The following is a 12,697-nucleotide window of genomic DNA, read 5'->3' as shown; positions in this document are numbered from 1 at the left end:
ATTTTGATGTTCTTACCTCTTAAATGATGTCGGGCACGGATCGACGCAATCGATTCCAAATGGCACCACAACGCTACGTTCCCAGCCGTTCGCAATCAATTAGTTGATCAACTTTTTTCGAAATTGATGGATTTCTTCAAAATTTGACAAACTTTTTTTGATATCAATGAACTATTTTCAGATCCAATGAAATATTTAAAAATTCGATGTACTTTATTTTTCTTCAAATTCATTGATTTTGTGAAAAAAATTTAGAATCAGTGAACTCTTTTTCGTTTTTGTGAAATTTTTCACATTTTGTGTATTTTGAAAAAAATATAGGTGAACTTTTTTTTCATTTTTCATGATTTAAAAAAAAAACAAGCATAACACACGCATCGACGGGAGCTCACTACAACACCCTTTTGGGCCAGGCCCCTTTTCTTTACCCTAGCTATACCCTGCAGGCCTTACATAGAAATTTTTGGGCTACTCAACACCGGAAGATCGGACGATACTCCTAGTCTAGACAAGTTGCACATTTTTAGGTCAAGGGCACCACTTGTAGCTTGATTAACCCCATGATCCGAGATGTATTTCACTATCTATGGTTTTTGATCGATAAACTTGGTTTTACCCCTAAAAATGCAAACAAGACATTGACTGGACTCAAAAGAAAAACAAGACGATGACTAGTCTCCGCTATGTGCGTGTTGCATCTCTCTGCGTGGCTCCTATCGCTGACTCCATGCCTCGTTACTCTCTATTACCAGCTGCGCACCTGGGAGGGGGCCCACTGAACGTGGGGGCCAGGGTGGCCGCCCCCCTCCCCCCCCTTAGGACCGGCCCTGATTAACATAAGTGTTGAAAGGCAAGAAAATGTTCAGCGTCTATCTGAAAATTTTCAACATATACTTGTAAAAATGCCACCATGCATTTGGAAAAAGGGAAATGGGATATTTGTTAAAATAAAATAAAATAAGTAAACAACAAAAAATGAGAAGAAAACTTATAAACCAGCAGAGAAAATCATTGAAGAAAGAAAGGAAAAAAAAGCCGAACAAAAAATTCTAAAAACTGCATGGAAGGTTCCTAGACCCGCTACAGCTAGTGCACTTCTTTCTCCTATTGGGATGCGGCCCACTATGAATCGCTAGTCGCGAGTGCTTCTTCAATCTCGCAGAAGGTGAGATATAGCATTTTCGGTTATAAGATGACTTTGGGTGTCTTTCCAATATATAGTTCAGACAAAGGAAAAATAGTTAAAAGAAGAAAGAACAAGAAAACTTACGGAAATCTCCACAGGGTGCAGCCAGTTCTTTTGGGCAATTCTCCCAGAATTGACCCTCTCCACAGCTTCTCCCAGAATTGTCACTTAACATTTTTTTTACAATTCCTTGCTAGTTAAGGTCTAATTAGCTAGTAATTGTAAAAAAAATGGAGTGACAATTCTGGGAGAAGCCGAGGAGGGGGTCAATTCCGGGAGAATTGCACAAAAGAACTGGCCCTCGGTTGGGTAGGCACTGACCCACAGCAACAAGAGTTGACATTGTGGTTATGGTTGCCTCGTCACGTTCAGGAGGTGGCGGTTCCACCATTTGTTCCATAGCTTGCTGAAAAGTTAAGTTTGTACATTAGTAGTAGCAGAACAAAAGTTATTAGGGAGGCAACAAAACCAAACAGAATAGGTTTGGTCTATATACAAAACTTATTTTGGTGAACCCGTGTAAAATATTAGTTGTATTTTACTCCAAAACCAAACAGAATAGATTTTGGTGAAGCCGGCAGGTGTTGCTTGGAGCTGAAGACTTGGCACCCTTTGCAGTGTTTGACTAGTTCCTTGGCATCATCCAAAGTAGTCGGCCAGAAGAATCCATGGCGGAAAGCTTTGACGACGAGTGATCTTGAGGCCGCGTGGTGGCCGCATTCACCTTGGTGGATGTCCTTGAGGATTGCTATGCCCTTCTCTCGCTCGACGCAGCGCTGGAAGACTCCAGTGACGCTGCGCCTAACGAGCTCTCAGTTTACTATTGTGTATGCTCCGGCTCGGCGTTGAACTTGTCTTGCCGAGATCTCATCAGTCGGCAGCTCTCTGTTTACCAAGAAGTTGAGGATGGGCTGGGCCCATGATGGAGCTGTGACTTCTTCTATTGCCAAAATGGCTACTGCGACCACGGTGGGTGGGCCGGGTGGTAAAGTGTTGGAGTCGGCCACCGCCTGTCGTGTTGATGCAGTCCCCGGGCCGACTGCAGTAGTCCCCGGGCCGGGCTCTGAAGTCCCCGGGCCGGGTACGACTATGGCAGTCCCCGAGCCGCCTGTTGAAGTCCCTGAGCCGCCTGCCGAAGTCCCCGAGCCGCCTGCTCGGTTCCCCAAGTCGGATCCGACTGCGTCGGGGTCAGGCGACACAAAGATGGAGTCAGATTCTGGAGACGGCTTGATAGATGGCTTGAGGAGGCGTTGGAGAGAGACGCCGGCTGGTATAGCTTGCCGGGTGGAGCCTATTCGTGCCAGGGCATCTTCTTTCTCGTTGTCGGCCCGTGGCACGTGGAGGAACTCACATCCTCCGAAGTATCCACCGATTTGCTGAACGAGGAAGCGGTAGCTCGCCATGTTTGCGTCCTTGGCGTCCCAGTCGCCGGATGATTGCTGGACCACCAAATCCGAGTCGCCATAGCACAGGATCCGGTGGATGCCGAGCTCTTTGGCTAGCCGGAGCCCGTGTATAAGCGCCTCGTACTCGGCCACATTGTTGGAGGCGGCAAAATGAATTTGCAATGTGTACTTGAGCTTGTCGCCCTTGGGAGAGGTAAGGATGATGCCGGCTCCCAAGCCGGTGCGCATCTTGGACCCGTCGAAGTGCATCCGCCAATGCGTGGAGTCGGGGGCCGACGACAAGTACTGGGTTTCGGCACAGTCGACGAGGAAGTCGGCCAATGCTTGGGACTTGATGGCGGTGCGAGGCTGGTAGAAGATCGTGTAAGGAGCCAGCTCAATGGCCCATTTTGCCACCCGGCCAGATGCGTCCCGGCTGCCTATGATCTCGGCGAGCGGGGCAGTACATACGACCGTGATGGGGTGCTCTTGAAAGTAGGGCTTGAGCTTCTTGGCGGTGAAGTACACACTGTAGCACATCTTCTGGTAGTGTGGGTAGTTCTGTTTCGAGGTGGATAGCACTTCGCTTAAATAATACACCGGCCTCTGGACTACCTGAGCTCGGCCTTCTTCTGGGCGCTGGACCACGATAACGGTGCTGACCACCCGGCTAGTGGCGGCAATGTAAAGGAATATGGGCTCTTTCTCAGTTGGTGCCGCCAAGACAGGCGGCGTGGCCATCATCTTCTTCAGCTCGTGGAAAGCCTGGTCCGCTTGGCCGTTCCACTCGAAGTGAGTGGACTTCTTCATGAGTCGGTAGCTTGCTGGGAATCTCCATTCTCTCTATGGCCTTGATCTTCACTGGGTTGCATTCGATGCCGCGTTCGGAGACCAGGAAGCCTAGAAGTTGGCCGACTGGTACTCCGAACACGCATTTCTCGGGGTTGAGCTTGATCTGAAATCGGCGCAGATTTTCAAACGTTTCTTTGAGGTCTTCCAGCAAGGTGCCGCGCTTCTCCGTCTTCACCACAATATCGTCTACATAGATGTGGGCATTTCCGCCGAGCTGCTTGAGGAGGCGCTTCTGCATGCAACGCTGAAAAGTGGCACCGGCATTTCTCAAGCCGAATGTCATAGTCAGGTAGCAGAAGGCTCCGAATGGCGTGATGAAGGCGGTCTTTAGGGGGTCAGCTGGATCCAACTTTATCTGGTGGTAGCCTGAGTAAGCGTCTAAGAAACACAACGGCTCGCATCCGGCTGTGGAGTCTATCACTTGATCAATCCTTGGCAGGGCGAAGGGATCTTTGGGGCAGGCTTTGTTGAGGCTGGTGTAGTGTATACACATGCGCCACTTGTTATTCTTCTTCAGCACGAGGATCGGGTTGGCAAGCCACTCTAGAAAGAAAACTTCCATAATGAAGCCGGCTGCCAGAAGCCGCGCTATCTCTTCTCCTACAATCCTTCTCTTTTCTTCCGACAGTCGGCAGAGGGGCTGCTTGACTGGTCTTGCACCTTCTCGGACGTGTAGCTTGTGCTCGGCAAATTCCTTCGGAACACCTGGCATGTCCTTGGGGGACCATGCGAAGATGTCCCGATTCTCACAAAGGAAATCGGCAAGCTCGCCTTCCTATTTGCTGTCCAGGTTTGCCCCAATGGTGGCAAACCTTTCTGGGTGCTCCGGGTCCAGAGGTATCTTCTTCGTTTCTTTGGCCGGCTGGAAAGAACCTTGGGCATCAAACTCCTTGGGGTCAGGGGACAGGGCCGGCTGCTTGCCGGCCATGGCCATGATTCGATCCAGTATCTTCTTCTCTTCGGCAATCACGAGGGACTCGACTAGCCGGCTGCTAGCTGCCGCACACTCGGTGGATTTCTTGTAGTCGCCGGCTATGGTGATAATGCCCTTGGAACTCGGTATCTTCATCTTGAGGTAGGCGTAGTGGGGTACAGCCATGAATTTGGCGAAAGCAGGTCGGCCAAGTAATGCATGGTAAGGGCTCTCTAGATCCACTACCTCAAACCATACTGCCTCTCGGCGGAAATGATCCTTGTCCCCAAAGAGGACATCTATCTTGATCTTGCCGATTGGAGAGCAGGACATGCCGGGTACGATGCCATGGAACACAGTCCGACTAGGCATGAGCTGCTTTGTCTTGATGCTCAGCTTCTCCATGGTGTCACGGTACAGTATGTTGATACTGCTCCCGCCGTCTATCAGTACGCGGGAGAAACGGGCAGCTCGCCTTTCTGTTGCGAGGGTGGCGTCCAAGACCAATGCGTAAGAGCCGGGAGACGGCATCACCTCTGGGTGATCGGCCCGGCTCCAGCTGATAGGCCTTTTTGACCAATGCATGAACTCGGGGTTGTTGGAGGCAACTTCGTTGACTTCTTGGTGTTGTCGGCGCCAGCTACGCCGGTCTTTGGGTTGGCTTGTGAAGACGACGTAGGCGGCATGCTCGTCGGGGAACTCATCTTGAACAGCTCCGACTGCTGGTCGAGCGGCCGGCTGCGGAGGGGCGGGTGGCGGCTGACCAGCAGGCGGAGGCGGCACTAGCCCTTCGCCCTTGGAGATTCTTATGAGCCAGTGGCATTTCTGGGTCGTGTGGTTGGAGGGCTTCGCACCGCTGTGGAACTTGCAGGGGCATCAAGTGCTTGCTCGTAGGAGAAAGCCGGCTGCCAAGCCGGCCTGTCGCCCTTCTGTTTCTTGGGCGCGGGTCGTCCTTCGGGTTGTTCTTCTTCGACTGTGGCCACCCGCGGATTGGCGGAAGGCGGCCCAGGGGCCTGGCGCTTGTGGTCGTTCTGGTACGGGCGTCGGCTGGAGTCTCCAGCCGGTGTCTTGGGATTTGGAGTGAGCACCTTCCCGGAGGCGTCTACTCGGAGCTCGGTCTTCATTGAAGAATCGGCCGTGGCGTACTTGTCGGCTATGACTAGTAGCTCGTCGAGGGTAGTCGGCTCGTCGCAGAGGAGTTTGTGCTTGAGGAGGGTGCCTTCTCGGCACCCGGTGGTGAAGTACTCTATGGCTTGAACCTCGTGCACCCCTTTGCAGGAATTGCGGAGCTCGGCCCAACGCGTGAGGTAGTCGCGTGTTGATTCATTGGGCCCTTGGACACACAAGGAGAGCTATCGGGGCTTGGGAGCCCGTTTGTAGGTACTGGTGAAGTTGCAGATGAAGGCTTCTGTGAAGTCTAGCCAGCTGTTGATGCTGTAGGGCTTGAGGCTGTTGAGCCAGGTGCGCGCTGTGCCTTGGAGCATGAGGGGGACATACTTCACGGCAACACGCCTGTTGCCGTTTGCTATGCTGACTGCAGTGGAGTAGTCGATCAACCAATCCTCCGGCTTCACGGAGCTGTTGTACTTGGGCGTGTCTCTTGGGAGCGAGAACCCTTTGGGGAAGGGCTCGTCGTGGATGCGGGGGCCAAAGCAAGGCGGGCCGACATCATCTTCTTCTTCCAGGGCCAGGGATCGCGCTAGGCGGTCGATCCGGTGGCGAGCGTCATTCTCGCCGACTCCTTCGCGGCGACCCAGTCGGCCGCTAAGAGTCGGATGCGTGACAGGCGGCGGGGTAGGGTATCTCTCCCCACAAGGCGGAGGTGGAGGCGGATCGCCTTGCCGCTCCACAGCTCGAGGGCGGCCTTCCGCGTCACGCTCGATGGAGATTCGAGTCCGGCTGCGGCTGGTAGCCTGCTCCTTTTCTTTCCTTGCGCGGGTGTTGCCCGCAGTCGGCGTTCGTGACGTCGCACCGTTCTCTCGGCGCGGGGGAGGACTCTCAGCGCGGACGCCGGCTTCATGCCACTCCGTGGCCGCGTCGATATGCTGCTGGATGCGTCTGGTCATGTAAGGGAGCTCGTCGGCCCCCAGTCCATTCAGCTCGTCTACGGCCGCCTGGGCGGCGCGTAGGTTCTTGAGAGGCGTGGCATAGACTGGGCGGTCTGCTTCCAGCATGTTGGCGATGGCCGCGCCGCGTTTCTTGATGATGCCGATGCGACTCAGCCCATCGGGAGGCGGCGTGCCGAAGGCGGCGCGGTCAACTTCGTGCTGGTGAGCCTTGGTGAGGCGTCTCATGGAGGCTAGCTTCTGGCCCTCCGTAATGAGGGCGAGGCGGCGTGCCTCCAGCGTCTCGGCATCGGCGTCTGCCGGGATGGGGGCGGACAGATCATGCAGCACCGCTTGCAGGGCGTTGTGCGCGTTCTCACCAGAGGCGACACCATGGCTAATGACCAGCACCTTTGTGATGGCGCTGCCGCAGCTGTCGGCTCGAGGAAGAGGGTCGTTGATGATCACTACGTTGGTGGGGAAGGCGTCAAGCGATGTCGTGTCGGAATCGACAAGCATCGGGTCGGTGGAGCCAACCGACTCCAAGTCCGCGGCAGGCTCGCTGGCGACGTGGAGTTGGTCGAGGAGGCTGACGAGGTGTCTCTCGGGGCAGCCTGTGCCCGCGTCGGACGCGGGCTCATCGGAGATGCGAGCCTCGCTAAGAAGATCGACGAGGCAACTCGCTGCACAAGCGTCGGCGGTGCCTTGCAGCGCGTCGGGGCAAGCGCCATCGGGCGTGCCAGGCTGGCTACGCTCGCTGGGAAGGAAGAGGGTTCCCGTCCAGAGCAGGTCTCCGGACGACGGTGCACCTGGCCCCACGGTGGGCGCCAAATGTCGGGTGGTTGGTGCGACATATGCCAACGGATGGCTTATCATTGTGGGAGCCAATAAAACATCGCCGGTGCCTAGAAGCGGGATAAGGCGAAGACATGCACGCCGGCGGATCTTACCCAGCTTCGGGGCTCTCCGTGGAGATAACACCCCTACTGCTGCTCTGCGGGGTCTCTGCATGGTTACTAGATCAACAAGTAGCTACAAGAGGCTCCTTGAGCTGTTTGGCCAGAGGAAGAAGAAGGGCAAGGCTAGCTCTCTTCTCCCCTCGATGTGGTGTCTAAAACTCTAAAAGGTCTCCGCTTTGCATGGGTGCCCTGGGGGTTTATATAGGCCTACCCCCCCAGGGGTACAATGGTAATCCGGCTGGGCGCGGGCCCTAGCCGTTAGTGTCTACGCTCGCCGGCTTCTCCACCGGCCGCTGGGGCCCGCCTACTGGTGGGCCCTGCTGGCTGCCGGCCTTCTGGTCGACAGGCCGGTCCCAACGCTTGGGGTCTTGTCGGGGGCTGGTTACTGTTTCCTCGCCTCTGGTGACGAGGGCTTGGTCGAGGTAAGCATGGCCACAGTGCCGCCGCCTAGCGGCTTGTTACTGTAGCCTTACCTCGTCTTGTCTCCTTAATGGCGCGCCCTCCTCGAGGGAGAGAGCCAGCCGGCTATTGGGAGTCGGCCATACCCCAGGCCGACTGGGGGAGGCCTGGCCGACTGCCCCCCCTGGTTGATGGGGCCCGCCGCCCACGGGTCGTACTGACGGCTCGTCGTGGGTGACGTCATGGGCAACATGGCAACAGTGCCGCGCCGGACGGGTGATGGCCGCCCCGTACGGCGCATTGTGTCCACGCGCGTGCCGGGATTCGGGGGTGGCAGGCTTCACTGTAGCCACGCCCCCGTCTCGTCGACGTTATGTGGTTGTAGATTCTGAGGGCACGGCCTTGGCCGCCTGCCGGGGGCCGGTCTTCTTGGAGTCAGCCTTTTCGTGGCCGGCTTCTTGGAGCCGGCCCTCTTGTGGCCGGCTTCTTGGAGCCGACCCTCTCGTGGGTTTCTTCATGAGGGTTTTTTAGGGCCGGGCCGCCTTCTTGCAGCCGGCCTGAGAGGCAGCCAGCTAGGGGAAGGCGGCCCCAAGTCTTGGACGCTTGAGGGCTCGATCGGCCTATAATTTTTCCGAAGAGCCAGGGGGAGCCGGCTGGGCTACCCGTGGTCATTTACTCATTATCACCGGTGGTAGATAAAATTTGTCCTAAAAAACACTCTTCAAATGCACATTTGAAAAATATTGAGGAAGTATTCGAAAAAATGTTGAACAAGTATTTTAAGATGTTGAAAAAAAGTATTAAGAAAATGTTGAAAAAAATATTTTAAAATATTAAAAAAGTATTAAAAATGTTGAACATGTATTTAAAAAATATTGGATATGTATTAAAAATATTGAATGAGTATTTAGAAAATATTAAACAAGTATTTAAAAATACAGTCTTGCTAGTTGAACGAGGTTGGACATGCCAGTTGGGGCGCGCTTGGCCCCCACATTTCAAGGGGGCGCCCAACTAGCATGTCCACCCTTGACACTGCACCAAGTTAGCTTGAAAAACGTTTTTATATTATTGGGACGGAGGGAGTAAATAGGAACCAACCTCATGTGATGCCTAACAAGAAACAACACGAAAAGGGGCTGAAAATTACAAATCTTGGTGCCTGAATCATACGGTTGAGACCTAACAAATTCTCGTCTGGGAGAGAATTAGTAAACCTGTTTTTTTTTATCCCCTCTCCCTAGAGCATTATAAGAAAAGTACTATTACCTTTGTCCCAAAAAGTTTGTATTAAATTTATTTAGATACGGATGTATCTAACACTAAAACGTCTCTAGATACATCCGTATCAAGACAAATCTTACAAGACAAGCATTTTGAGATGAAGGGAGTAAAAGATTGGAACATCTGGAACCTCTCTAGAGCATTAAGAAAAAGAAAGTAAGAAGATGGCAAAATTTAGAACAAACTTGCCAGCGTTCTCATTTGGTAGATGGCTCACAGTGATCATTTATTTATTTGAATGATGACGGGAAATGTTGCGCCTTCTAAAGTTGCACTTGTTTCCCCATGTTTTTGAACAGGTTTGTAAGAGTGCGCTAAAACAAGCCCGCCACTTGGTGACAGGAAAAAAGGACAGGGCAGTCATGAAGTGAAAGGATCTGTACACGAGTAGCCTGCCCCCCTGGTGGAGGGAAAAACACAAGGCAGTCATGAAAGTGAGCACTTCTGAGTAGATTGCAATCACTTCGATCCAGAAGCACTAAACAGGAGCCCAACAATGCACGTCAGTGACCTTGCAAGCATGTTCACTTCAAGCTACAGTTTCATGCAGAATCTACTCGAATAGATAGATAGGTAGAGATATAATAACATGATACCATGTCACACAATATCACAGCGTACGATAGCATAGTGCTAGCTAGCCAAACTGCAGGGGTCATAATTAAACATAAAACAAGCTGGGCGGCCATCTTTGGTTCTCATTTTTCCACCTCGTCTTCACACGTTTTCCTTGGTAACGGCCTGGGCTACGCTTCTAGCCCACTGCCAGAGAAAGCAGTAGCAGCAGCCACATACACAACTGTCACCTTGAAAGATCCATAGACCAAACTCTTCAACGCACGGTCGATGGATATCATGCGCCTGCAGGTAGAGAGAGGTAGGACAAATGAGATTATATGTATGTATCGAAACCTGTCAAACAAACAAACAGGAAAATAAGGAAGAAATTGGGCCTCCGATATTCTACGTACTGCTGAAAGACACTTGGTTTCTTCTTTTTTTGAAGCTCGTCCAACCTCTTTAGCGTCTCATTGAACCCCGCCCAGCAGTCATCCTCTTTCTTCTGGATGTTGCGAGCATGCTGGATTGATACACATGGACAATGGTCAGTGTGCTTGCTTTGCATCATCAATCATCAAGTAAGCGCTGACCAGGATTGTTAAATAATCACTCCGTCCGGAATTACTTGTCGGAGATATGAATGTATCTGGACATATTTTAGTTCTAGATACATCCATTTTTATTCATATCTCTGCGACAAGTAATTCTGGACGGAGGGACTACGTAATTAAGAAGGATACTGTGTTGTCTGCCAGTTAAGTGAGGTTCGGTACATGCAGAATGCATGGTGCATGGTTATCATCTAGTCACAGAATCATACTTGCCGTATATATGGACAAATCAAGTCACAGAATCATACTCCCTCCGTCCCGAATTACTTGACTTAGATTTGTCTATACACGGATGTATCTAGACACGTTTTAGTGTGAGATACATCCGTATCTAGAAAAATCTGAGACAAGTAATTTGGGACGGAGGAAATACTAGCTAGGGAGTGCATCAAGCAGAAGATATCAAAGCCGCAGCAGCATCCATCTTATGTGTTGCAACTAATTACAGTGTATGCGAAAGGGACGAGCAAAAAGGTCATCATGCTGGCATCTTCAACCAGGAAAAATAAGGTTGCTTAAAGATATGATTCGCATGCAGTCCTGTTGCCAGTAAGTCAGGATGTACAACAGCTTCAGGTCAGATTAAACAAGCTCTAGTACATATGACGATGCTAAGTAAGTAATTTAGCTCTTGTTTATAGTCTAGTGGCTGCACAGAATTCAATTACCGCAGGCTACATCCTTGATGTCGGCAGATAAATCATGAGATAAAAGATGTCAATTTTGGTTTAGATACCTCGCCGGAGAGCTGGCGGGAGCGCATGAGGCTGCCTGGCTCGAGGAGGTGTCGCTCCGCCACCTGCGATCGCTGGGGCAGGCCAGCAAGGATGAGTAAACAGTCATTCTCGGATCAAACAGGAAAATAAGTTGCTTAAATGATAAGCACCAGTACGTCAGGATGGGCAGGTTTTTTTTTTTTTGTTGTTGTTGTTGTTGATAAAAGAGAGGTCGCCTCCCGATTTCCAGTAACAGAAACCACCGAGTCTTTCTTACTCCCTCTGTTCACTTTTATAAGACCTTGAAGACATTTCAGACAATGTATAAAACAACCCATTTTGAGTTGTCTGAAATGACTTACAAAAGTGAACGGAGGGAGCACATGATATAGACTACAAAGAACAAAACACACACACACACACACACACACACACACACACGCACACGCACACACGCATGATCCACCTGAAACATGAGAAGGAGATGCCTCCCTCCCTCCCCTGCACGGTCACCTAAGGTTTGGCCGGAGACACAGCCCAAACAAGCAACCAGTTTTATCATATCAAGTATACCAAACTTCAGTAGACGCAAATATCATATTACAGACTTGGAACACAGGAACAAAGAAGGGGGGAAGGAAACATGCATCAGGATGGTCAGGTTCAATAATCTTGCTTTGTTTCTAGTAGATGTTGCTGTTTCGGTTGCACAGAATTCGATTATGGCTGGCTACATCGAGTCTTGATGCCGTAATCATGATGAGAAAAATTAAAGATGTCAATTTCTAGTAGATGTTGCTGTTTCGGTTGCACAGAATTCGATTATGGCTGCCTACATCGAGTCTTGATGCCGTAATCATGATGCGAAAAAATAAAGATGTCAATTTCTAGTAGATGTTGCTGTTTCGGTTGCACAGAATTCGATTATGGCTGCCTACATCGAGTCTTGATGCCGTAATCATGATGCGAAAAAATAAAGATGTCAACTTTGGGTAAGATACCTCGCCGGAGACCTTGGTGGAGAGCTGGCGGGAGCGCATGAGCCTGCTTGGCGCGAGCAGGCGTCCCTCCTCCGCGACCGCCGCCTGCGTTCGCTGGAGCAGAGAGCCGCCGAGCCTCCTCGCCGCGCACCGAACCGCCGCCATCGTCGCCGGCCTGCCAACAGTATATCGGTTAGGGATTAGGATGACGAGTCCGTCACGAATCACCACCAACGGCCGGCACCAGCTCCCCCACCCCCTGCCCCCATAGAGACACAGCACACACACCATCGATCGGATTGCACTTCTGTGGAGATTTCGGTCGATTTCGGTGAGCGTACCTTGGGGATCTTGGCGTTCCTCGCGCGGCTAGGGTTCGTCGTTCGCCTCCGCCGAGAAGAAAGACAGACGGGGAAAGTTGGTGTGGGTGTGGTTTCTTGCGCTGTCGGGAGGGTGCGCCCACTTATAATCTTGCGACCCGGCCCAGCCCAGCCCAATGCAGTTCTTGTTCTTGGAGAGTTCTTGTTCCTAGAGGTTTCGGCCCAACTGGATTGCACTCCGTGGAGATTTCGGTAGTTTTTTTTTTCCTTTTTTAAAAAAACATGGAGGTTTCAACAGGTTATTACAACTTTGTTATTTTCTTCTTCTATTTTTGGCAGCACTAAATTTGGGGATCCACTAGAAGAAAAACTATATTTGGGAAAGAAAATGCTATATCTTTTTTGTGTGTATTTTTCTCTGCTAGTTTATCGGTTATCCTTTCTTATTAAATTCTGGTTGGTTTTTTTAATACTTTATTTTTCTCT

General features: G+C 51.3%; 1 protein-coding gene across 2 annotated transcripts; it reads right to left on the bottom strand.

The window, feature by feature from the left end:
• Nucleotides 1-9,452: 9,452 nt before the first annotated feature.
• LOC123149711 (uncharacterized) lies at nt 9,453-12,384 on the bottom strand. 2 transcript variants are annotated; one of them, XM_044569422.1, is made up of 5 exons: nt 12,233-12,384; nt 11,913-12,066; nt 10,932-11,003; nt 9,995-10,104; nt 9,453-9,884 (listed from the first exon to the last, which is right to left on the bottom strand). In XM_044569422.1, the coding sequence occupies exons 2-5, from the start codon at nt 12,054-12,056 to the stop codon at nt 9,770-9,772; spliced, it is 441 nt and encodes a 146-aa protein (XP_044425357.1). In that variant the 5' UTR covers nt 12,057-12,066; nt 12,233-12,384; the 3' UTR covers nt 9,453-9,769. The 2 variants fall into 2 exon arrangements, with proteins under 2 accessions (XP_044425357.1, XP_044425365.1); XM_044569430.1 differs by lacking the exon at nt 10,932-11,003.
• Between the last annotated feature and the right edge of the window lie 313 nt (nt 12,385-12,697).

The sequence above is a fragment of the Triticum aestivum genome, chromosome 1B (genome assembly GCF_018294505.1).
Source record: "Triticum aestivum cultivar Chinese Spring chromosome 1B, IWGSC CS RefSeq v2.1, whole genome shotgun sequence".
Lineage (NCBI taxonomy): Eukaryota > Viridiplantae > Streptophyta > Magnoliopsida > Poales > Poaceae > Triticum > Triticum aestivum.
The sequence above is the reverse complement of the archived record's forward strand: the minus strand, read 5'-3'. Positions and strand labels throughout refer to the sequence as shown.